This window comes from Panthera tigris, chromosome D2 (assembly GCF_018350195.1).
Source record: "Panthera tigris isolate Pti1 chromosome D2, P.tigris_Pti1_mat1.1, whole genome shotgun sequence".
NCBI classification, from domain to species: domain Eukaryota; kingdom Metazoa; phylum Chordata; class Mammalia; order Carnivora; family Felidae; genus Panthera; species Panthera tigris.
Window position 1 is genome coordinate 28,992,813 of NC_056670.1, and position 26,280 is coordinate 29,019,092.

General features: G+C 36.8%; 1 protein-coding gene across 1 annotated transcript in view; it reads right to left on the bottom strand.

Annotated features, from left to right (window-relative positions):
- The window catches only part of DNA2 (DNA replication helicase/nuclease 2), a 56,660-nt gene that overhangs the window by 20,508 nt on the left and 9,872 nt on the right, over window positions 1-26,280 (bottom strand). The window contains exons 5-14 of the mRNA XM_007095757.3: window positions 22,589-22,720; window positions 15,769-15,988; window positions 10,554-10,671; window positions 9,837-10,002; window positions 7,349-7,543; window positions 5,835-6,065; window positions 3,518-3,634; window positions 3,327-3,436; window positions 2,378-2,487; window positions 729-953 (exon numbers count right to left, since the gene is read on the bottom strand). Of these exons, the coding sequence (XP_007095819.2) occupies window positions 729-953; window positions 2,378-2,487; window positions 3,327-3,436; window positions 3,518-3,634; window positions 5,835-6,065; window positions 7,349-7,543; window positions 9,837-10,002; window positions 10,554-10,671; window positions 15,769-15,988; window positions 22,589-22,720 (1,624 nt within the window). The remainder of the gene's footprint in view (window positions 1-728; window positions 954-2,377; window positions 2,488-3,326; window positions 3,437-3,517; window positions 3,635-5,834; window positions 6,066-7,348; window positions 7,544-9,836; window positions 10,003-10,553; window positions 10,672-15,768; window positions 15,989-22,588; window positions 22,721-26,280) is intronic.

Consider the following 26,280-nt stretch of genomic DNA (forward strand, 5'->3'; position numbering starts at 1 on the left):
TCAGCTCCACCCCCTCCCCTCTACCTCAGGGAAGGGGAGAGGGGTGGGGATTGAGCTAATCACCAACCACCAATTATTTAATCAATCATGCCTACATGATGGAATCTTCATAAAAACCCTAAACAAAGGGGTTTGAAGAGCTTTTGGTTTGATGAACACCTGGTGCTGGGAAGGTGGTTCATCTGCAGAGGGCATAGAGCTCCATGCCCCTCTCCCCATTCCTTACCCTATGCATCTCTTACATCTGGCTGTTCCTGAATTGTACCCTACATAATACATCCAGTAATATAGTAAGTAAAGCACTTACTTGAACCCTGTGAGCCATTCTAGCAAATTCTCGACCCAAGGAGGGGGTCATGGGAACCGCAATTTATGCCTGGTTATGCAGATAACACAGAAGGCCCAGATTTACAACTGAGAACTGAAAGGGGTAGTACAATCTTATTGGGACTGAGCCCTAACCTGTGGAATCTGCACTAACTCCAGGTAGTTAGTGTCAGAAGTGTTTTTGAGTAGAGATCAACAAGTTTTCCTTTATTAGGATATTTTAATCTAGAAGATGGGAGCCCTGAATAAGAAACCAGAAACCTCGTCTCAGTTCAAAAGCAAACAGTAAATTATAAATTAATAAATTGGTCAACGTGACTGAATTTCCCAGAATGCCATTACTCCAATCACTCTTGCTGCAAAAATTACTGTTGGCATTATCATGCAATAATTGTACTTACATGACTATTGTAGAGTTCTTCTAGAAGAGCTAAGGATGTAATGGACTTGTATCGGCAAACTTCCTCCTCTGTGAATTTCTGGATGTCTAGATGTACCTTCTGAGTCTGACCCAAACGCAAAAATCCTATTTTAAACTTTGCTAACTTCAAAAGAATGTTGTCAACAGCAGAGTGTGTATAGCTGGTCAACAAAACACTAAAACCACAGGCATAGAGAATTCTTACCTAATAGTGAATAAAAGAAAGCAAAATAGCATTATTTTTAATTCCAGATAATTTTTAACATGCTTATGTTTTTCAAACAGAATCAGAAAACTTAATAGTTAGGAAGCATATCTTAAGAGCTGAGCCAAGGTAACTTTTTATTAAGTTAAAATGATATGTTAATAACATATTATTAGTGATAATAAAATTGAATACATATGAACTTTGAATAGTGCCTTGCACACAGTATTAGTTGATAAATATTTGTTGCCATCATTTTGGTTATTCTAAAATTAGCACAGAAATTTACTGACATGGAAGGAGAATACCAGAAAAATCTATTTCAACCACTTCTATATAATTTATCATTTTTATTTACTTTATTGTTTAATGTTTATTATTAAATATTTTTATTTATATATTTATATACATTCTATAAATAATTATATTTATTTTATAAATATTATATTTATAAATATTTCATATTTACACATATATTTTAAAATTTTTAAATATTTAAAATTAAATAAATAAATAAAATTAAAATAAAATAAATAAATAAAATTAAATAAAATTAAATAAAATTTAATTTAATTAAAAAATTAAATTTAATTAATTAATTAATTAATTAAAAATTTTAAAATATTTAAAAATGTGTAAATATAACATTATATTTATAATATATAAACATATATATTATATAATGTTTAAATACATATAAATATTTATATTTATATATTAAATATTTATTATTTTTGAGAGACAGGAAAAAAGTGTGCACACATGCACGCACATGCAAGCAAGGGAGAGGCAGAGATAGGGAGACAGAGGATCTGAAGCAGTCTCTGTGCTGACAGCAGAGAGCCTGATGTGAAGCTTGAACTCACAAACCACGAGATCATGACCTGGGCCCAAGTCAGATGCTTAGCCGACTGAGCCACCAGGCATTTTTTAAAGGGAAGGAAAACATACAATGACATACATGCCACCAACAGAAAGAGATCTCAGACAATCCTAAATGCAGGAAACCTACAACATGATTACAATTTTTTGTGACTTAGTTTTTCTATTTCTTCTGTCATTCTAAAAGGTTAATTTGAAATGAAGACTTGATTTAAAATTCAGCCCTTTTGAGGCGCCTGGGTGGCTCAGTTGGTTAAGCGGCCGACTTCGGCTCAGGTCATGATCTCACGGTCCGTGAATTCGAGCCCCGCTTCGGGCTCTGTGTTGACAGCTCAGAGCCTGGAGCCTGTTTCAGATTCTGTGTCTCCCTCTCTCTGACCCTCCCCCGTTCATGCTCTGTCTCTCTCTGTCTCAAAAATAAATAAACGTTAAAAAAATTAAAAAAAAAAAAATTCATCCCTTTTGATAGCAGACATCACACTGTCTGAACTGAGAAGCTGATTTAAATACTTAGTTTCTAAGCAAAAGAATAATAACCTTACGAGAGTACATATGGTAGTTGTTTTTCCTGTTCCAGGCATGCCCACGATGAGTGTGTAGTCTTTTGAAAGAAGTACCTTTTTCATTGCTTGCCTCTGAGGTTTATTCAAACCTGCATTTAAATTTTAAAATAATGGGAAAAAGAATGTTGGATTTCAGTGAGCAAATTAACTAGAAGAAAAGTAGCCTTGGGGTGACTGGGTGGCTCAGTCCATTAAGCCCCGTCTACGGCTTAGGTCATAATCTCACAGTTTATGAGTTCAAGCCCCGCATCGGGCTCTGTGCTGACAGTGTAGCCTGGAGCCTGCTTCAGATTCTGTGTCTCCCTCTCTCTGCCTCTGCCCTGCTCACACTCTGTCTGTCTGTCTCTCTCTCTCTCTCTCTCTCTCTCTCTCTCTCTCAAAAAAGAAAGCAGCCTCTATTCAAGTCTGTTCTTCAATACATCTGTCTCTTTCTTTTTCTTTCTTTCTTTCTTTCTTTCTTTCTTTCTTTCTTTCTTTCTTTCTTTCTTCCCTCCCTCCCTCCTTTCTTCCTTCCTTCCTTCCTTCCTTCCTTCCTTCCTTCCTTCCTTTTTTAAATGTTTATGCATTTTTGAGAGAGAGATATAAAGCACAAAGAGAGGAAGGGCAGAGAGAAAGGGAGACACAGAATCTGAAGCAGGCTCCAGGCTCTAAACTTGAGGGGCTTTAACTCAAGAACTGTGAGATCATGACCTGAGCTGAAGGTAGATGCTTAACCGACTGAGCCACCTAGGCGCCCCCAATAGGTCTTTCCAAAATAAGAAAATGTGATAGTGATGTTAAAGTGTATATGTAAACTGTTTCCTAAGAGAATCTGTCCAAAAATTATAACTGCAAGTTAAATAAATAACAAACACGACAGACTATGACATACATTACATTATAAATACAACCAAGAACAATGGTAGAAGACATGCTCATTATCACATACCTTTCAGAATGCAGGCAACTGTATCCTTTGCATCATGTGGAAGAACAGAACTGAGGTAGGATATAAACTGAGGTTCACGAAAGTCAATGATCAAATCTCGAAGTTTCTGACTGACAAGGAAAAAAAAATGCTTTTAGTAATATTCCTTAGGAAAGTGGGGGTAAATTTCAGATTTATTCATTGTTACAAACCTGACACGAGTATTTTCCATCAATTTAGAAAGATTTCCTAATGGGGTATCTATATCACAATTCTTTTCTTCCTGGTCCAATCTGAACAAAGTTGACTCTGGGAGTACTGACAAGTTCCTACAACAGCAAAACACATGTACATAAATGTTTTTCATTTAACACGGTCAGTCTATGTAAGAAATACACTGCTGTTTGCTAAGAGTAAATGGGCCAGAATAGCTATTAAAAATGGCTACTAGGCCCTAAAATTCATACTTGCCAATCAGAGACAATATAAGAAGGGTGAACTGGCAGGAAAAGAGAGAAAAGTAGGGTACAAGACACTAAGGTCAAAGCAGTTAATCAGGAACCTACATCTGCTGACAATTCACTAGGCCTTGCTTTACAGTCTAGCCTGGGCTCACCACCCCCAGAAGGATCCTGAACACATGGCCCTTCTCTCTTCTAGCCTGGAGCACAGGTCTCTTTCCTGATGCCTTCTCCCACTCTTCCTCCAGCTCCTCAAACCCTAGGGTTCCTTCCATGGTCCTGTATACTGCTCTTTCTTAGAATTTCCCTTTGGTTCCAAGCCCTTATGTGGCTCTGACCTCATATTCCTCTTCCAACTGGTTGCTTACCCAAGCTTCAGGTTTGGATATACAGCAGGCAGCAGTATCTTTCCACGTGGCCAAACCAAGGCTATGAAACTGAATATATTCAAAACTGAACAAATCTTCATCCCTGCTGAACCTGATCTTCATTCTGTGGTTCTGATCCCAGTTAATAGCACTTGCTTCTATACCACTGCCTTATCCTTCCCTCTCCCTTAACCTCACCCTCTTCCCAACCTGCATATTCAACCAGCATACATTGTAAAAGGAGAAAATGAAATGGTGAGAGCTCAGAATAAGCTTCATAGCTGACAAAGGGGGTCTAGCCTGCCTGCCATTCATGTGGTTGTGAGAACTAGATCAGATTATGTCCACATAAGCATTATAAAACAGAATATGCTAGATAAATGTTTGGCAGTTTGGTAGCTCCTCAAAATATTAAACTCAAAATAGTGCATAGCCCAGCAATACCACTGGTAGGTACCTACAAAGGAAAATAAAAAATATATTCACATATGGGGTGCCTGGGTGGCTCAGTCAGTTGAGCATCCGACCAGCTCAGGTCATGATCTCACAGTTCGTGAGTTCAGGCCCTTCATCAGGCTCTGTGCTGACAGCTCAGAGTCTGGAGCCTGCTTCAGATTCTGTGTCTCCCTCTCTCTCTGCCCCTCAAAAATAAAGAAAACTAATAAAAAAATATTTAAAAAATATATATATATTCACATAAAAATTTGTATGTGTATATTTATAGCAACACTAGCTATAACACCCAAAATGTGAAAACAAGTCAAATGTCAATCAGCTGATAAATGGAGGAGCAAAATGTGGCCTATCCACATAACAGAATATTATTCAGACATACAGAAATAAGGTACTGGTAAATGCCAAAACTTAGATGAACCTCATAAACATTATACCAAGTAAAAGAAGCTAGGCAATAAACAACAACAACACATATTTTGATTCTATTTATATGAAATATCCAGACTAGATGCATCCATAGAGACAGAAAACAGAATAGTTGTTGCCAGGGACTGAGGGGAGATAGACTGCTTAATGGGAATGTTTCCTTTCAGGGTGATGAAAATACTAGATAGAAGTGACAGTTACACAATATACTGTGAATGTATTAAAGGTCACTGAACTGTATGTTTTTAAATGGCTAGTGGTTAATTTTGTGTTATGTGAATTTTACATTTTTTTTAAGAAAAGGGAATGAAGTGGGGCACCTGGCTGGGTCAGTCGGCGGAGCATGCAACTCTTGACCTAGAGGTGGAGAGTTCAAGCCCTAGGTTGGGCATAGAGATTAGTTAAAAAAAAAAAAAAAAAAAAAAAAAAAAAAGGAAGGAGTGGGGGAATGAAGTATTGACATGTGCTACTCCATGAAGATGAATCTCAATAACAGTATGCTACGTGAAAAATGCCAGTCACAAAAGACCACATATTGCATAATCCCATTTATAGGAAATGTTCAGAACAGGCACATTTAGAGAGACAGAAAAGAAACTGGTGACTCCCTAGTGTAGGGGGTGTGAATACCAAAGGGTACAAGGGTTCTTTCTGGAGTAATGAAAATATGCTAAAACTGACTTTGGTGATGGCTGCACAACTCTAAGGATATACTAAAAACCATGGAATTGTATACTTTAAACGAATGACTAGTATAGTATGTAATTTACATATCAATAAAGCTGTCACCCACCCCCTCCAACGGAACTTTTCATTACCTGTCTAATAAACAGGTTACTGATGTCATGTTAATCTCCTTCACATATCCCCTAGACAAAGCAAACAGTGTTCTCTCTTCTCCACTTAAAATAACTCTATCACCTGCCATTAGATTTGTGATAGGCATGGCACCATTTTTACGTTGAAAATTATGTAAATATTGCCCATCACAAACTGTCTTTACACGTTCTGTTCTAATCAGGTTTCCAATGCAGTTGCCACTCTCTTCCCTATGAAACAGAGAGAAAGAGAAAAAGCTTCCATTTACATCATATATATAAATACTGTATTTGCATTTTTCCACAATTTACTTGTTCCTCTGACCCCTGGAAGTTATAATGGTAACAATGAGTCCATCATTTTTACATTTTCTACAATCTACATTGAAGTGTTAGAAATGCTAAGGAAACATTCGGTTAGTTTTAAAATAATCTCTCACCAAACCATCCCTAGACAAGTGCTAGGAAGCACATCCCTTGTTGCACCCACAGGCTGGTTTCTCTGAACAACATGTATCAGCACTTTGAACTCTGAACAATACCTCAACTTCGTATGCTGATACATGTAACATTACAGAAAACAAATGGTAATAACGTTTCCTGAACCTGATGTGAAGAAAATAGTGCCTATTTCTTTAGTATTTATAAAAGGATTTGTAATTATTCTTATTAAAATAATGGCAAGCAAACTGATAATTCCACTGTTTCTAAGAGATAAGTATTAAGCATTTACAATCTCTCAGGCACTACTATTAAATACTATACAACTTCAGAAGCTTGTTGGCATGTACACTTGACATATTCACTATACTTATGGAGTCTATCAAAAGCTACTTACACTTTATCCACTGTAATGACTCCTTGTGTTAAAATTTACTATTAAGAAAATGATTCAATTATTTCTAAAGTCACATTAAAATCAATATTCATTCTCAAAAGTTTTAAACAAGTAGATCAAAAGCAACTAAATACTAAAGAAAAATACTATGTAAAGATAACAAAATTACGTATTTATAAGCAACTTGTAAAAAAAATAGATATCACAAAATGACTGACCAACTTTAGAAAATTTGAATCCATATTTATAAGCAACTTGTAAAAAAAACAGATCTCACAAAATGAAAGATGGACCAACTTTAGAAAATTTGAATCTGTATCAGAACTTACTAAATATATAAACTTTATAAAATACTAAGTGAAACTTCATTAACTTGTACTCTACTAGGATGCTAAAATTCACCTAATGATATATTAAACTTTATGCTGTTTTCAATGATAAACAAGGACTTACCAATAATTATTAAAATAAGATTTCTCAAGTCATATTTAACCTACTAAAAGTAACAATTGTGCTCTACTTAGAAATAATTCCTTCATAGCCATCTAGAGTTGGCATGAATATATGAAACTGCACATCTCTGAAATGTTATTACATATCCTGACATTTTTCCAAATGTCATCCCGTTAGCTAATATAAGTTACTGACGTTTTACTGTATTAAATGGACCACTCACATTTCTGAAGCAGGTATTAACCATATATGTTGGTGATTCTTTTTATTATCCTTTGATTGTGACTCCAGGGTTAACATTAGACACCAAAGTCTGAAATACTCCAAGTGTGAAAGCTTCAGATGTTGGGTTTCTTCTTTTATTTTGGGCAGCATGCCAATCGGGACTGAACTGTCATCCATCTGTTGTTCAACTGCTCTAAAGATATAGCTCCAAGTCAGAGATGTATATAAAATATTAGACTGGCTAGCTATAAAAATGAGGCTATTTCTAAAATAAGCACATGTATATGATGATCACCATAGCTTATAACCAAAGCTCCTAATTTTCGTTAAAAGTCATTTCAACATGTTATAAGCAAAATGGCTTTTTATAAAACAAAATGCATAAGAAACCCAGTACTGCATTATTTTGCTTTTAAGGACTATCACCCTAACTTAAGTTTGGGATACTCTAGTTTTCATTCCTGTATGTAGCAAATCTTGGCTTTTTATACAATTGCATTTCTCAAAATCACAATATTGTACATCCAGCTCTGTATCATAAGAATGTCAACATAAAAATATAGAGAATTGTATGGAATATAAATTCTGCTTAATACCAATTTTGGGATTATTATATAGAAATAAATGTTATAGAGGCATACAAAACATAAAGAATAAAATAAGATTTCTTCTGCCTTTAAGAGATCATTTATTTGATAAAATACTTTTAAAAGTCCTTTATGGGGACCTGGGTGGCTCAGCTGGTTAAGTGTCTGACTTCAGCTCAGGTCATGATCTCAAGGTTCGTGGGCAGCCTGGAGCCTACCTCTGATCTGTGTTTCCCTCTCTCTGCCCCTCCCCCGCTCACACTCCGTCTCTCCCTCTCAAAAATAATAATAATAATAAACATTAAAAAAATTAAAAAGTAAATAAATAAAAGTGCTTTATGTGGGAGCACTTGGGTGGCTCGGTTGTGTCCAACTTCGGCTTAGGTCATGATCTCATGGTTCGTGGGTTCGAGCCCTGCAAACAGTTCTGTGCTGACAGCTCAGAGCCAAGAGCCTGCTTTGGATTCTGTGTCTCCCTCTCTCTGGCCCTCCCCTGGTCACGCTCTGTGTCTCTCTCAAAAATAAATAAACATTTTTAAAAAAAGTCCTTTATGTGAATAGACTGAATTAGAACTTTGGACTTAAAAGAACTTTGGTCTTGCTTTGATATTGTTTCCTACTCTGTATTTACATCTAACTACTTTTTTGTGTCTTTCAAGATTTCACTGGCCTACGAAGGTCCATAAGACACCTAATAAACTCCCCATACATAGAAAAATACACATATAGGCACCTGGCTAGCTTAGTCAGTAAAGCATGCAACTCTTTATCTCAAGACTGGAAGTTAGAGCCCCATGCTGGGTATAGAGATCACCTAAAAAAAAAAAAAAAAAAATCTTAAAAAAAGAAAAGAAAAATAGACATCTATAAACAAAACAAGTCTGTTGAATCATACCAAAAGAAACAATTTCCCTGTTTTTAACTAGACAAGGCATGAAATTAAAATAGCAACTAAGAACTGGAAGATTTCTTAAATATCATTTAAGAAAAGTTACTTAGAATTCCTATACTAATTCCCTTTTTCTCTTTTTAAGATTTTTTATTTTGGGGTACCTGGGTGGCTCAGTCGGTTGAGCGTCTGACTTCGGCTCAGGTCATGATCTCACGGTTCGTGAGTTTGAGCCCTGCGTTGGGCTCTGTGCTGACAGCTCAGAACCTGGAGCCTGCTTCAAATGCTGTGTCTCCCTCTCTCTCCCCCCCTCCACTGCTTGCACTCTCTCTCTCTCAAAAATAAATAAACATTAAAAATTGTTTTAAATTTTTTAAATATAAATTATTATTTTTTTAATGTTTATTTGAGAAAGAGAGAGAGAGAGAAAGAGAGAGAGAGGACATCAGTAGGGGAGGGGCAGAGAGAGAGGGAGAAAGAGAATCCCAAGGAGGCTCCACTGTCAGTGCAAAGCCCGATGTAGGGCTCAACTCCACAAACAATGAGATCATGACCTGAGATGAAATCAAGAGTCAGATGCCCAACCAACTGAGCCACCCAGGTGCTCCAAAGATTTTTTATTTTTAAGTAATCTCTACACGGGGTTCAAACTTACAACTTCGAGATCAATTCGCATGCTCCACCAGTTGAGCCAGCCAGACGTCCCTTAACCAGATTCCATTAAGTCCTAAAATTATTTCATTTCCCCAGAAACTATTTGCAGCAAAAATAAGTAACCACTTTTGGAAAAAGCTTAGAATGCATTCTATTATTCCCCAAGGAAAAAGGCTGCTTACAAAATATGAACTGTGCTTTTATTCCCCCTACTCTCTTCATTTTAGGAATACTACCCACAAAGAAAAATAACTAAAATGAAATCATCAATGCCAGACCATACAACAAAGTTAAATCCTTTTAAGTTGAGTAAATACTTAACTGGAACGAATACTTTTGGAAGGCAATGTTTTTACCTGCTATAAAGAGCACAGTTGCCAACATGTGAACAGTATTTACAAGTTTGCTCTTCCTCAATTATTTGTGGCAAAGGAGCAAGGTTTGTCTTCTCCTTTCCAACAGAAGATTTGCTAATACGGTTAGACAAAGAGAATGCCATCTGGTTTCTTAGCCTTAATAATTCTATGGGGGAAAAAGAGGGGTAGTTTAAGAATTAAGTAAAGCTTATTACATATCCTTCTCACATAAAGCTTTCAGATTTAAAAACATAAAATAAACAACATTCGTATTTCCCATGACACTAGAATAACCACTGTTAACAAATTGGCATATATTTCCTTCAACTTTTGCTCACTTGATAAGTTCTTTTAAACAACCATATATCTCATAAACAGTAAATATTGTGAAGTTGGTATTTATAATTAAATTTTAAGGATGAATACAGCTATCTAGAATGTCTCAAATATAAGACAGGAAGCTTAAAATAAATTTTTGAATAAAACTTTAAAAGGTTAATGTTTTCATCTATACAGTATATTGTTCAAATTCTTTTAAAAATATACCACAATCAATCAATCAGTGAATCAATCAATCCACAACTACACATTACAACCTGTATTAGGCCTAGCAAATATAGTGGATACTGCCAGGTATATACACAGATTGCCAAAGGTTAAAGGAAAAAAACAAACAAACAAAACCCAGGGAAGTAAATTGAGAGAGAACAGCTCAACCTCTTTTATCAAGATGTTTGGCCGGCACAGGGTACATGTGGCCAGTCTTGAGGTAAAGGAGCAGGCCGGCCTCTGGATCAGCTCTCCTCTCTTGACTTAGCAGTGTGTACAGAACAAGCTGTGAAAAAACATTGTACATTTTGTCAAATAAAACTTGAGCTCTCATATTTCCATGCATGTTTAGCAATCAACACATATTGTAATTTTAAAATCAAAAGGTCAGTGAAATTATTTCCATTTTGAAAACAATACAAGGCAAATTAGTAGAGGTAACAGGATAATTCAATGACAAATATTTAATTTCCACAACATGACCACTGTTTATACTTCTCAGTTTTACACCAAAAAGAGATACATAGAATTTTTCTTAGTAAATATTTAGATTTCCAATAAATTAAAGAGGGAAATTAAGCAAACTATATTTCACATTCTGAAGTTAACAGACTTTAGACACTATTTTCCCTGTTTAAAATAAGTGAACTAAATAAAAAAAATAAAATAAGTGAACTAAACACAAAAATGCGTATTACTTATGTCATAGTTACTGGGACAACTAAGTGAGACTAACTCTACAGCGTTCACTGCTTTTTGCAGAGCATGAGTCATTATTAACTGCGTTAAATTTATGTGGTGCTCTCCTGGGAAACCATCTAAGACAAGTTAGAAACAGCTGGTTTACAGTTCATGAAAACACCTTAGCAGTAATGGCAAGTCATTCAGTCACAGACACCCTACTAACAAGTTAGCTTGTTTTCCAAGAGATTTCCAAGATGAAAATGTTGAATGATTTGTCTTTAAATCATTCTAAAATACCAACACCAGTCATTGTAATTAACATGCCTACATAGGTCAAATTATAATTACATTCTTGTTTTCTAAGCTATATTTAAAATATAATGGGGCACCTGGCTGGCTCAGATAGTAGAGCATAAGACTCTTGATCTCGGGCTTGAGTTGGAGCCCCCCATTGCATGTAAAGATTACTTAAAAATAAAATATATATTTTAAATTTTATTTATTTTGAGAGAGAGAGCATGCACACAAAAGCTGGGGAGGGGCAGAGAGAGAGAGAGAGAGAGAGAGAGAGAGAGAGAGAGAGAGAGAGGGAGAATCCCAAGCAGGCTCCTGGCTGTCAACACAGAACCTGATGTGGTGCTTGATCCCAAATCAAGATGCCCTTACATAATATCCTGATGAAGGGCTGTTGCTTCAATATTTGAGCCTATGAAGCATGTTTTGGGAGGCAGTTTTACAAACATACTACTCGTGTTCGTGTTCCCTGATACAGCATAGGTACCAAATAAAACTTTTGAAAAACTTTTTTAAATTAAAATGAATCCATAAGTGACAGGGTAGAGCCTTGGGGCTATAGACCAAGGGAGTCATCTGAAATTGTTTCCTTCTGTGCTATTTTTCCCTCCAAAGGAACTGAGGCAGAAGGAAGGAATATAAAGAACTCTGATGCTGGAACTTATTAGAAGGGAAAAGTATCTGAAATGACATTTTCTTATATTGTAACAAAAGGAAATTGGGTTGAAATTTTACAGTATTATTATAATTCAACTGTATCACAAGTTAAACAGGTTTTTTCTTTTTATAAGCTGGTTTAGATATCATAGCTCCATATAATATTTTTCCTTTAAAAAATGTGTTTTGGGTGCCTGGGTGGCTCAGTCAGTTAGGCATCTGACTTTGGCTCAGGTCATGATCTCATGGTTTGTGAGTTTGAGCCCTGCATCAGGCTCTGTGCTGACAGCTCAGAGCCTGGAGCCTGCTTTGGATTCTATGTCTTCTCTCTCTTCTGCCTGCCCCCCCACCCCGCCCCCATTCATGCTCTGTCTCCATCTCTCTCTCAAAAATAAATAAACATTACAAACATTTTTTTTTTTTTTAAATGTGTTTTAGGGGTGCCTGGCTGGCTCAGTCAGCAGCGCATGTGACTCTTCATGTCAAGGTTGGGAATTCAAACCCCATGCTGAGAGCTTACTTTAAAAAAATAAAAAATTGGGGCTCCTGGGTGGCTAAGTTGGTTAAGCATCTGACTGGCTCAGGCCATGATCTCATGATTCATGGGTTTGAGTCTTACATCAGACTCTGCACTGTCAGCACAAAGCCTGTGTGGGATTCTCTCCCTCCTTCTCTCTCTGCCCCTTCCCTGCTCTTTCTCTCTCTCAAATAAATAAACTTAAAAAAAAAAAAAAAAGACAAAAATAACAAAATTTAGGGGGGCCTGGGGAGCTCAGTTGTTTGAGCATCTGACTCTTGATTTCTGCTCAGGTCATGATCTCATGGTCCATGAGATCGACCCCACATGGGGCTCCGTGCTGAGTGTGAAGCCTTCTTGGGATTCTCTTTCCCTCTCTCTCTGCCCCTTCCCCACGTGCTCTCTCCTGCTCTCAATAAATAAACAAACAGAAAAAAAAAAAAAGAAAAAAGACATGAGTTTTGGTAATATTATCCATTTATAAAGACTTTCCTTAAATTAAGTTAGTCTATAACATGAGCTTTTTCTGCATTACCAAAGTGAAACAGTCAGATCTTCTAAGAGGGGATATATATGTCTTTCCTCATCCCCAATACCTATATAACTCAATGGTTTACTATAATTTCTTCAATGTCTCTTTTTTACTTTTTGTTGTTGTTAATTTTAGAGAGAGAGAGAGGGAGAGAGAGAGAGAACGCACACGCATGACTAGGGGAAAGTGGCAGAGGGAGAGAGAATCATAAGCAGGCTCCATCTTCTGCCCAGAGCCCAACCTGGGGCTCAATCCCACGACCCTGGGGTCATGACCTGAGTGGAAATTAAGAGTCAGATTCTCAACCCACTGAGCCACCCAGGCGCCCCTCCTTCATTCTTGAATAGTGAATATGCAATATAAATTCCAATATTTTTGTTTGAGCCTTGCTCTAATCATTTTCCTCATGTTTTAATACAAGAAATACTATTTTATTCTTAAAATTCTTCTTGTAGCTTCTCTTCTTGCAAAGATAAAAGTTTCAACTGACTAAAATTAATTATAATTAATATTCTTTGTATACAATAATATTCTTGAAGGTAAAGTCAGAATGGCAACCTTAGAATGTCTTTGAATCTTGACAACTTTAGATGCTAAAATGCTTTTATATTTCTCTTCCTTTTAGCAATCAAAAGTGATTTCAATCAAACTTGTCATTAAAAAAAAAGTAAAATTTTCGGTCACATGTACATAGAACACTTTTTTTCAAATCTTTGACTTCAAAAACAGTTTTTCTTATATCTTGGCATGATTTTCCTTCCTCAAGAGAGCTTTAATCTTTAATTAATTTAATCTTTAATTCATTATTTTAGCCATTCCTGTATTGCCAAAGTGAAAAGTTCAAGTCTTCTAATAGCAGAAATCTATTTTTTCCTCTACCTCCAATATCTGTAAAACCCAATAAGGGGTGAAACACCAATTCCCAAATGGAAAAGCTTGCATGGGAACATTTGGTGATGGGTATACAATTAAGAATGGTGAGACAGATTTAATGAGAAAAAGTCCCTTTAATCACTGATTAAGTATTTTGAATCCGAACAGTACTTTATGTAAAATCTGTTGAAACTAAAAAAAAAAAAAAAATCTGCTGAAATATCATGTAAAATTCCAAGGGCAAAAGGAAATTTAAGTTATATTACAAATGCTATGTTGTTATATTATTTATTCCCATAATATATATTATACCATAAAAATACAATAATAGTACTATCTTTTAGTTTTACCTTTGTTGGTATAAAACTGTCTAGAACATAAATAAACTTAAAAAAATATTTGGGGCATCTGGGCTCAGTCGGTTAAGCATCCAACTCTTGATTTTGGCTCGGGGCATCATCTTGCAGTTGGTGGGTTCAAGCCCCACATTGGGCTCTGCACTGATAGTATGGAGCCTGCCTGGGATTCTCTCTCCCCTTGTCTCTCTCTCTGCTCCTCCTCCACATGTGCGCTCTCTCTCTCTCTCAAAATAAATAAATAAGTTTAAAAAAAAAACAACTGTTTAGAATATGCCACAGACTGCCAATGTAGAGATGGGCAGAGGGAATGAAAATAATGAGAAAATTGGGAGGGGGGGATGGGCTAAATAGGTAAGGGGCATTAAGGAATATACTGAAATCACTGTTGTACTATATGACAACTAACTTGAATGTAAATTTAAAATAAATTAAATGAAAAATAAAAAAATTTTTAAAAAGAAAATAATTAGAAAACAAAATAAAATTTCATGTTAATTGCTTTAAGTCATTATAAATAATATAAATTCCAGATCGTTTTGAAAGACAATAAAAGACTGTTGGGTTTATACATACCTAATACAAATCCATATTACTTTAAGATTTCTCAGAAACTTTAATACGCTAACATGCATCATTACATCTTCAAATATACTTGGTTTCTGCAACTTTTATGACCAAAGAATTATTTTTTTAGGAGTATCTGTTTCATAGTTTGGCAGCATAAACTTGGCAACACTGGCCTACAAATTCAGCTATCATATTTCTTTGCTGGGGAAAACTTTCTGCTATAGCTATGTATACATTTATAAACAAATTGAGTACTCTGGGTACGTCCCAAATTGAAAAGGACTGAGGGGCTCCTGGCTGGCTCAGTTAGAAGAGCATATGACTCTTGAGTTAGGAGTCATGAGTTTGAGCCCCATGTTGGGTGTAGAGATTATTTAAAAAAAAAAAAAAAAAAAAAAAGTACTATATGAAACTTAAATAACAATTATACAAATTGAACCAAAATATGTAAGCAGACCTACATTTTTTCAAACCTATTTTTTTTTTATTGTTTTAATGTTTTATTTATTTTTGAGAGCGAGAAAGAGAGGGAGACAGAGTATGAGCGGGGAAGAGGCAGGGAGAGAGGGAGACACAGAATCCGAAGCAGGCTCGAGGCTCTGAACTGTCAACACAGGGCCCACATGGGACTAGCACCCACAAACCATGAGATCATGACTTAAGCTAAAGTCAGACGCTTAACCGACTGAGCCACCCAGGCGCCCCAAATATATGTATTTTTTAAATGTGTATTTATTTTGAGAGAGAGTGCAAGTGGAGAAGGGGTAGAGAGAATCTCAAGCACGACACACGACTTGATCTGCAAACCATGAGATGACTTGAGCCAAAATCAAGAATCAGACACTTAACCAACTGACCCACCCAGAAACTCCCAATTTTCTTATTAAGACTTATACCCACCTGACTACGATGTTCAACAGAATTTAATTCTTTGCCAGTTTTAAGTTCCAAAGGCATTATCTTATATTTCGTTTTATATCCTCGATGTATTTTCACACCAACTGTGACATCTATTTTGCCTTTCAATCCAAACCTAGGGGACCAAATGCTTTCTTCAATATCCAATGAATTTATGACTTCAATATTACATGTTGAATTATTGTTACTACCATCACTTGGCCTAAAAAACAAAACACAAAAATACTTAATTAGAACACTTAGCTCGTTTCTCATATGCTGGCATTAACTTCATTTTACAACAGAGAATGTGGGGATGGGAAACCATCCACATACCTTTATAGCAGTGATTCTCAAAGTGTGGCTCCTAGACTGGCAGCATCAGCATCACCTGGGAACTTGTTATAAAAGCAAATTCTCAGGCTCCACTCCAGACCTACTCAATCAGAAACTCTCTAGATGAAGCCGAGCAATTTGTTTCACAAACTCTGCAAGTGATCCTGATGCATGCTCAAGTTTGAGAACTGCTATCCTATAGCCTCTAACTAATGTAAATTTTCTTAATGTTTATCATCTATCCTTTTCAGTTCATTTCTACTACAATCTTCCTAACTTGGGCCTTTAAATTCCCCAGTCCTAGGGGCGCCTGGGTGGCGCAGTCGGTTAAGCGTCCGACTTCAGCCAGGTCATGATCTCGCGGTCCGTGAGTTCGAGCCCCGCGTCAGGCTCTGGGCTGATGGCTCGGAGCCTGGAGCCTATTTCCAATTCTGTGTCTCCCTCTCTCTCTGCCCCTCCCCCGTTCATGCTCTGTCTCTCTCTGTCCCAAAAATAAATAAAAAACGTTGAAAAAAAAAAATTAAAAAAAAAAAAAATAAAAAATAAATAAATTCCCCAGTCCTAGATTACTACAGAAGTCTATTTAGACTATGGAAGCCACAATACCAATCTGAATATTCTGGTATACAATTATTACACTGATTAATATAAAATGGCTTGAATATGGTTGCACCCAGGGTAGCAAAGGTGGGTTGTTCATTAACACCATATTAAACTGTGTATGAGCTACCTTTCCCCATCACCTATGCAGTGTGTGTCTTGATTATCCAACACTTCACCGCTATACTCCCCACAACTATCTTCAAAAGGACCTCATGTGCTCCTACATTTCCTCATTGTTTTCTTTACTTAATCATTAAATGAATCCATCTCTGTCACTATCAATATTTAAAACTAAGTACTCAGCATTGTTGTTTGTATTACAAGAGGTTCTGAGTTTAATATCTTAACTGTTAAAAAAGCCAAGAGCACAGGAAGGAGGAAAAAAAAATCTATAAACATCAAAGGAATTAGGGGATGAAAATAACTTTCCAAGCCTCTTATACTTTTCTTAGATCTAAGATTTATTTTCAGAGCAGTAAGTTATTCTTCAGGAGAAAACTCAGATAAGCACTAACTTTTATTAATCTTATTTCAGACTCAAAGCCAAATAAGATATTAAATCTAATGGAAATCTTACATGAAAAGGAAAATTTTTCTAGTAATAAAATGTAGTTTAAGGGCACCTGGGTGACTCAATCAGTTAAGCAGTCTTAATTTCGGCTTGCGTCATGATCTCACGGTTCGTGGGTTTGGGCCCCACATGTGGCTCTGCAATGATGGTGCAGAGCCTGCTTGGCATTCTCTCTCTCCCTCTCTCTCTGACCCTTCCTGGTTCACAGGCTCACTCTCTCTCAAAAAAAAAAAATTTTTTTTAAGTATTTTATGACATATAAAAATTGAGATTTATTATAACCATCAGAATACATGATTTAGTTGACTCTGGTTTACTAATTTTATGTTATTTATTTATATCAGCAGCTATTTCTTAACAAATGAGAATATTTTTTAAGAGAAAAATTGCCACCTTCAGTAACTTTTTTAGCTGTTTCAGGATGCTTCAAATATAATCTCCAGATATGTATGAAATTCAAGAAAGCTACAACTTATCTGAAATTTCTTAAATATTATTGTTTTCTCTATCCAAATGTTATCTGATCGTGTTATATATTCAAATATGCTGTGAAATAACACAAACTTTATTATTCACAAAATGTTACATATATACTTAATAGAAGATAGGTAATGAAACTGTTAATGTTGCTAATAAAATTCATTCCCCTAGAAGAAAGAGTAATGTGATTTTACACCTAGATCTGTGGAATAAATGACAGTATTTGAATTCAACTACTATGATTTTAATCAACATAATGCTATAAAACTCCTTCAAGAAGGACCTGATGGAGAATAGAGTATCATGAAAATGAAGAAAATATGCATTTACCACCAATTGATGAGAAAGTTGTCTCTTTAAAAGGCTTTTAAAGGTCTCATTCTTGGGATGCCTGGGTGACTTAGTCGGTTAAGCATCTGACTTTGGCACAGGTCATGATCTCATGGCTTGTGAGTTTGGGCCCTGCATCGGGTTCTGTGCTGATAGCTCAGAGCCTGAAGCCTGATTCAGATTCTGTGTCTCTTTCTCTCTCTGCTCCTCCCCCGCTCACACAGTCTCTCTCTCTCTCTTTTTCTCAAAATAAACATTAAAAAATTAAAAAATAAATAAATAAAGGACTCATTCTCTGTGCTATATACTAAATTTTTTGTTGTCGTTGGTTTTGTTTTGTTTTGTTTTGTTTTTTTAAAGACTGGCTATAAACTGCTGGGAAAAGGGCACAAGCTAAAATACAGAGGAGCGCCTTCTTCACAGACATATAAGATTCCATTAGAAATAACTGAGACAAAGAAAAATCTTATACCAAAACACAGAGATGAGAACACTGAGCTGGGAATCTTGATTCCTACTATAGACTCAACTCCATCACTGTTTTTCATATAAAACCTAAACAAGTCACACTACATTTCAAGTCAAAGACAACTCTGAATCCCACCCTTTCCCCAGCTTCCTGATATACTTCTTCCAGCCTACCAAATCCCTTGTTGATCCATCCTAATCCCTCAGCCTCCTTTGATGGAGTCTACTCATCTCCCCCTCTGTCCTTACATAGCACACCCTTACCTCCCAGAGTTCTGTGCCTCTTCTGTTGCCCTGCATGTTTTCTTTGAGCAATGCCCTCCACTCCTATGTTTTCAACTACCAGCAACAGAGTTTTGGAGAGAGTTAGTCTCCCTGTAACACTAGTACCTAGCATAATCCTGAGCACAGACACAGCATACGGAATACATGTTTGCTGAATAGGTTAAGTCCATGAGTCTATGAGAAAATGCAGCTTATGACTGCAAAAACAGTAAGTTTTAACCAAAAGAAAAAAGATGGAGACAAAATGCTAAAACAATTAAAGAGTAAAAGAAAAGCTAATATCTGAAACAACCATGAAAATGGATATTCACTACAATTTTAACTTTCAAGCAAATTTAAAGGACTCCAAAATAAACAAGAAAGGAAAAGAAAGGTGTGTAGTGAGGGAGGGTAAATAAGGATAAAGAAACAATTAGGAACAAGAGAAATCAAAAATTCAGCTTGTAATTATTACAGAAAATCAATAGAGACCAGAATGACAGAAATACTACAAAACAATGCAAGGAATCAAGAAAAGAATGACTACTTAATAAACACTTAGTTGTTTATCACAATGAAGACTAAAGTACCAAGATCCATGCCCTATCCTAGACACAGGCAATCTGCTCCAAAGAAATAACAAAGAATGAAGCATTTATAAATTTATAAAAAACACTACAAGGAGAGGCTGGGGGTTGGGTGGGGGACACCTGGGTGTTGGACTTTGGCTCAGGTCATGATCTCACGGTTCACAAGTTCGAGTCTCACATCAGTCTCGCTGCTGTCAGCACAGAGCCTACTTTGGATCCTCTGTCCCCTTCTCTCTGCTGCTGTCCAGCTTGCATGCACTCTCTTTCTCAAAAATAAATAAACATTGAAAAAAAACAAAACACTACAAGGGGGCACCTAGGTGGCTCAGTCAGTTAAGCATCCTACTCTTGATTTCAGCTCAGGTCATCATCCCAGGGTCGTGGGATTGAGCCCTGGAGTCTGCTTAAGATTTTCTCATTCCTTCTGCCCCCCTCCGTGCTCAAGTGTTCTCTCTCTCTAAAAAAAATTAAATTAAATTTAGTTTATTTTTAAAGTTTAATTTATAAATAAATGTATATTTCAAAAATCAAAAACATAATAAATAAAATAATATAAAAATCTAAATCCTGGCAAACTGATTGTGGTAATGGTGCACAACTCTACAAATATACTGAGAGTCACCGAACTGTAAATAATAATAATAAAATAAATAAAAATAATTAAAATCCTGCTGGCAGATATAGGATTTCTTAAATTATCATTTTTTTAAAGCTTATTTATTTATTTTTGAGAGACAAAGAAAGAGGGTGAGCAAGGGAGGGGGCAGAGAAAGGGAGGGAGAGAATCCCAAGCAGGCTCCATGCTATCAGCACAGAGCCCAATGCAGGGGGAAGAGCAGAGAGACAGACAGGAAGAGAGAATCCCAAGAAACTTCTGCGCTGCCTGACTTGGGGCTGGATCTCAACTGTGAGATCAAAACCTGAGCCAAAATCAAGAGTCTGACACTTAACCGACTGAGCCACCCAGGCACCCCAGACACAGGACATTAAACATTACTAGCAACCTTCTAAAATGATTACAAAATTCTCAGAGAATTCTAGCAATATGTAAAAGGTTATAAAATTTCTTAAGATCTTTGATGAAATAGTCCACTTCTGAGATTTCAATGCCAGGAAATAAGTGTTCTCATAGTCAACCCTTCCACTAGTGTACCCTCATTCCTTCTCCATACTCAAGACATAACTGAACTCTCCCATCTCCCAGGATGAATTCTGCCTTCTCTGTGGAACCCTCCCTGTCAGCATATGAACATGTCATACTTCCCATCTTCAAAACAACAGCAAATCTCTCTTAACCCCACATGAGCCTCTGCCTACCATTCCATTTCTGTGTGTTCTTTCATAGAACAACCTCTCAGTATGGTTGTCTAACTCCCTGTGTCCAAATCCTCCTCTACCAGTCTCTCTTGATGCCCTTCTAAACACACCTGCTCCCCTAGAATCACTGCTGACTATTCTTTCCCTTTTACTCCACATCCAATCCAAAATCTATCAGTTCCACCTCTCAAGTCTGACCAAAATCCAACTGATTCTCATCACTTCCACAACTCTCACTGTGGTCTAAGCCACCAGCTTCTCTTACTTGGATTCTTGAAAGAGCCTCCAAATTGGTCTACCTCTGCCCTTATCCTACATCATAGTCCCAAAAAAGCAGCCAGAATGAGCCTTTTAAAAGTAAATCTGAGCAATGCATAAACTAGTACAGAGGTTAAGTCACACAGCTAAATTGTGGCAAAACTGGGATTCACATCTGGTCTCAGTATCTCCTTTTTTCTTTATTAAAAAAAAAAAAATTTTTTTAACGTTTATTTTTGAGAGATAGAGTGCAAGAGGGGGAGGGGCAGAGAGAGAAGGAGACACAGAATCTGAAGCAGGATCGAGGCTTAGAGCTGTCAGCAGTGCCTGATGCAGGGCTTGAATCCATAGAAATGCAAGGTCATGACGTGAATCTAAGTCAGACACTTAACCAACTAAGCCAACCCAGTCACGGCTGTCCTTTGAACCAGGGAACTTTAGACAACAAATTGATCAAAGGAACTGACGGTTCCCAAGATTTCTGTTGCACAAGTCTTAAACAAGTTATTCAGATCACAAAATGTCCTGAGATAAAATACTAAGAATATTGAAAAAAAAAATTAAGAATATTAAGAAAAAGTTAAGAATATTTACATGAATGGAAGCCGTGCCTATTCAAAAAAAAAAAAGAAAAAGAAAATGTTGCTCATTTAAAAAAAAAAAAAAAGTTAAATCAAAACCCTCTGTGCAAACTCTCCAGTGGCTTCTTATCTAATCAGAACAGCAGCCAAAGTCCTGACATGGCTTCTTCCAAGGCCCCAGGAAAGCTACTTCTGCTCCTTCCTGTCTCACTCTGCTCCGGCCACCCTGGCAAGTGTGCATCACCCAGGGCTTTTACCTGGAACGTTCTTCCTGGAGACAGCTGCACGGTTACCTCCTTGATTTCCTTCAGGCTTCACCTCAACACCAGCTTATTACAGAGGCCTTTCACAACCATTCAGTGGAAACATGTCCCACCACCACCACTACCAACTCCACTTTCCTTCTCACATTATTCCACACTGCATTTATCACAATCCAGCCCCCTGTTATTTACTTGTTCAGTAGTCTAGAAGCACCTTGAAGTCAGCTGCTTTTTTTTCATACGATAATCCCAGCACATAGAACATCATTACTTGGCACATATTAAGCATTCAATAAATATTTGTTGAATGAGTAAATAATGAAAGAGAAAAAAAAAGTATTACCTATTATCAATGCTACTTTAAGGGGGAAAACAATAAAATCCCAATGTCAAACAGCATTAAATGGTTAAACGCAGGATTTAAACATAAAGCACAAATCCACAGGACAATCAACAGATGACATAGTCCATATATGATAGTAATAGAAATATATATGAAATTAGGACCCCCACAATATTTACAAATCGGTTATTTAAAAAACATACTGACATACAAAAATCAGAAGAGTTTATTATAGTGAAAATAGAATTTTTATTCACTAGATTATTTTTGGTTTTGGAAAGACAGACCTGTAATTTATAAAATAAGCAAACAAAAGCTAGTTGTAATAACTTGACCTTTTAAAAAGCTTTAATTCAACATACAGAATAAAATCCTAATCTGAACATATGAACACCATATAAACAAAATGAGTTTCTTACAGAGAGAGCTGCATCTGAGGGAAGTCAGTTGAAATATATTTATGCATGAAATCTCCGGCCCATTTAGAAAATGAAGGAAGATACTCCTCTACTTCTTGTTTTATCTCATCTTGATTCAAATTTAAGCGATACCTGCCAAAATAAGAGGTTAAACATGAAAGCATGAATATGAAAAAAGTAAGTAAGGACAAAAATATCCAAATAAGCAACTTAAGTTACCCAGCAACTAATTAACGGATATATAACGCGGTGTATACATGGGGCACCTGGCTGGCTCAATCATAGAACATATAACTCTTGATCTCAGGGTCATGAGTTCAAGCCCCACATTGGGGATAGAGTTTACTTAAAAAATAAATAAATAAAATCTTCTGTGGGGGTGCCTGGATAGCTCAGTCAGTTAAGTGCCTGACTTCAGCTCAGGTCATGATCTCATGGTTGGTGGGTTCAAGCCCCATTTGGGGCTCGCTGCTGTTAGCACAGAGCCCGCTTCGGATCCTCTGTCCTCCCTGCTCTCTGTCCCTTCCCTGCTCATGCACTCTCTCTCAATAATAAACAGACATTTTTAAAAAAATCTTTTTTTTCAATGTGGTACATATGTACAATGGAATATTATTCAACCTTAAAAAGAAAGAGAGCAGAACCCTCTGAGCCCTCCAAAAGAACTGGTTCAGCAGGGAAGACAAAATTAGCAACCCTAGCTCTGCCAAGATTGTGTCTCCTGGGCATAGCAGCAACCTCAAGCTGAAAGAGAAGCTGAAATTCCTCAAGCCAGAGAGCAACTGCTAATACCAAAATACCCCAAATGATCATACATTCAGAATACCAGAGGCAAAGGTTATCCTTACAAAAGGCTGCTTCAAATCTGGCAACTTCCAGTTGATAAAAGAAGATGTAGGCGAGAATGTGGGAAAACAAGGATTCACGTAAACTAGGACAATGCCTATAGAGAACAACTTGGCAATAATTATCAAAAATGTTATTTATTTTTGGGGCGCCTGGGTGGCTCAGTCGGTTAAGCATCCAATTTCAGTTCAGGTCATGACCTCACAGCTCATGAGTTCAAGCCCCATATTGGGCTCTGTGCTGACAGTTCAGAGCCTGGAGCCTGCTTCAGACTCTATGTCTCCGTCTCTGTCTGCCACTACCCTGCTCATGCTCTCTTTCCTTCAAAAATAAATATTTCAATAAATATTTGTTTTAATGTTTATTTATTTAAATAATCTCTACACTCAACATGGGGCTCAAACTCACAACCCCAAGATCAAGAGTCACATGCTATTCCAACTGAGTCAGCCAGTCTCAGTATTCAAAATACTAGATGTACCCAGACTAGATCCTGTCCTGGAGGGGAAAAGATGGTATGAAGGAAGGACATTATTGGACAAAAATGTGGACAGATCAGACAAAAGTATTTTACCAATATTAAATTTCCTGACATTGAAACCATATTGTGATTACATAAAAGAAAAGCCTAATCTTAGGAAACACACACTATACGTTATGATTTTTTACTTCAGGGGCACAAGCCCTGAGCCCATCTGGCTCATCATTAGTGACAACGAGCCATGAGCAAAGTCCTTGGCTAGCAGCAAGCTGCCTCATCAAGCACTTAGGCCCCTCACCCAGCCATCAAACATCACCACGTGCCTGGCCCCAACCACAGAGAGTATGGGGAGTAAAGGCCTGAAGGCAAGGTGAGCAAGATCAGCTCTGCCCATTGCAGTAAGCATCCTGAGCCCACAGGGCACCCCAGGATGTCCAGGGCCCTGCTCAATCCGTTCTATGGCTAGCATCTTCATGGTATACAGCCCATTGTGTATACCAGATGTATACTACACAACCTTAGGGGAAAAAAAATCTATACACACGCACACACACATTTAGCAGATGAATCTGAGTAAACAGTACATGAGTGTTGACTGCACTAATCTCGCAACTTTTCTTTAAATTTGAAATTATTTCCAAATAAAAAGATTTTTATGTTTTAAGTGTACATATTCTGTGGCCCAACAATTCCACTTCTAAGTATTTAACCCAATATATGCCTCACAGGTGTGAAATAAAAGATGTATAAAGGTATTTCTTACGGGTGCCTTACTTAGTACAGCATACAACTCTTGATCTCAGGGTCGTGAGTTCAAGCCCTGCATTGGGTATGGAGCCTACTTTAAAAAAAATCTTGGGGCACCTTGGTTGAGCATCTGACTTTGGCTCAGAACCCACAGTTCATGGGTTCAAGTGCCATATCGGGTTTTGTGTTGACAGTACAGAGCCTGCTTCGGATTCTGTCTCCCTCTCTCTCTGCCCCTCACCTGTTCAAGCTCTCTCTCTCTCAGAAATAAATAAACATTAAAGAAAATGTTTTTAAATCTTAAAAAAAAAAAGTTATCTCTTATAGGATTGCTAATAAAACCAAAGATTGAAATGCCAAGGAGATACTTAAATAAATTACAGTACATCCATACAATGAAACATTATGTCATTATTAATTAAAAATGAGACAGCTTGATGAGTACTGATATGGAATGATCAGCAAGATTTAATCTTTAACGTGAACTTAAATTTTTAAGTGAACAATAATATACATGGTATTCTACAATTTACCTAACGAAAAATATATAGGTGTGTGTGTGTGTGTGTGTGTGTGTGTGTGTAGGTGTGGATGTGTGTATACACACCTACACACACACACCCACACACACATACATTGTCACACATAAATGTTTGAAATCTCTGTGAAAGAATATATAAGAAACTGATAGCAATGGTTGTCTTTAGGGAAAGGAACTAGGTAACAAGTAGGACACAGGGAGAAAGGACTTACTTTTTTACCATATACCTTCTTGTACTATTACAATATGGTAAACACAAATTTATAATCTGTTTAGAAATAATAACATTATTTAAAAAATACCTGTACAATTGGGTACTCATTTCCTTTTTTTATTATTATTTAATTTTTTTAATCTTTATTTTTGAGAGAAAGAAAGAGAGAGAATACAAGTGGGGAAGGAGCAGAGAGAGAGGGAAACATAGAATCCAAAGCAGGCTCCAGTCTCAAGCTGTCAGCACAAAGCCCAATGTGGGGCTCACTCATGAACCATGAGATCATGACCTGAGCCAAAGTCAGATGCTTAACAGACTGAGCCACCCAGGCACCCTGGGTAATCTTTTCCTAAGTAACTTTCTCTAACCATCTTGGAGCCATTCTTTACTGTCGTAATCTCCTTAGGCAGATTCTTCCAAGTGTTTTATTTCTTACAGAGCAGGACTCTATTTAAATTCTCCAAACCAGTTCATACTCATTATTTAATGTCTTCTGCATTTAAATTCTCCCTTTTTACCAAAAACCATAAAATACCTAGGAATAAACCTAACCAAAGAAATGAAAAACTATTCACTGAAAACTAAAGAAAGCTTATGAAAGAGATTGAAGAAAACACAAAAAAATGGAAAAACAGTCCATGCTCGTGGATTAGAAGAACAAATACTGTTCAAATGTCAATCCTACCCAAACCAATCTACATATTCAATGCAATCCCTTTCAAAATAACACCAGCATTCTTCACAGAGATAGAACAAACTATCCTGTATGGAACCAGAAAAGACCCTGAGTAAGCCAAAACAATCCTGAAAAAGAAAACCAACGCCAGAGGCATCACAATTCCGCACTTCAAGCTGTATTACAA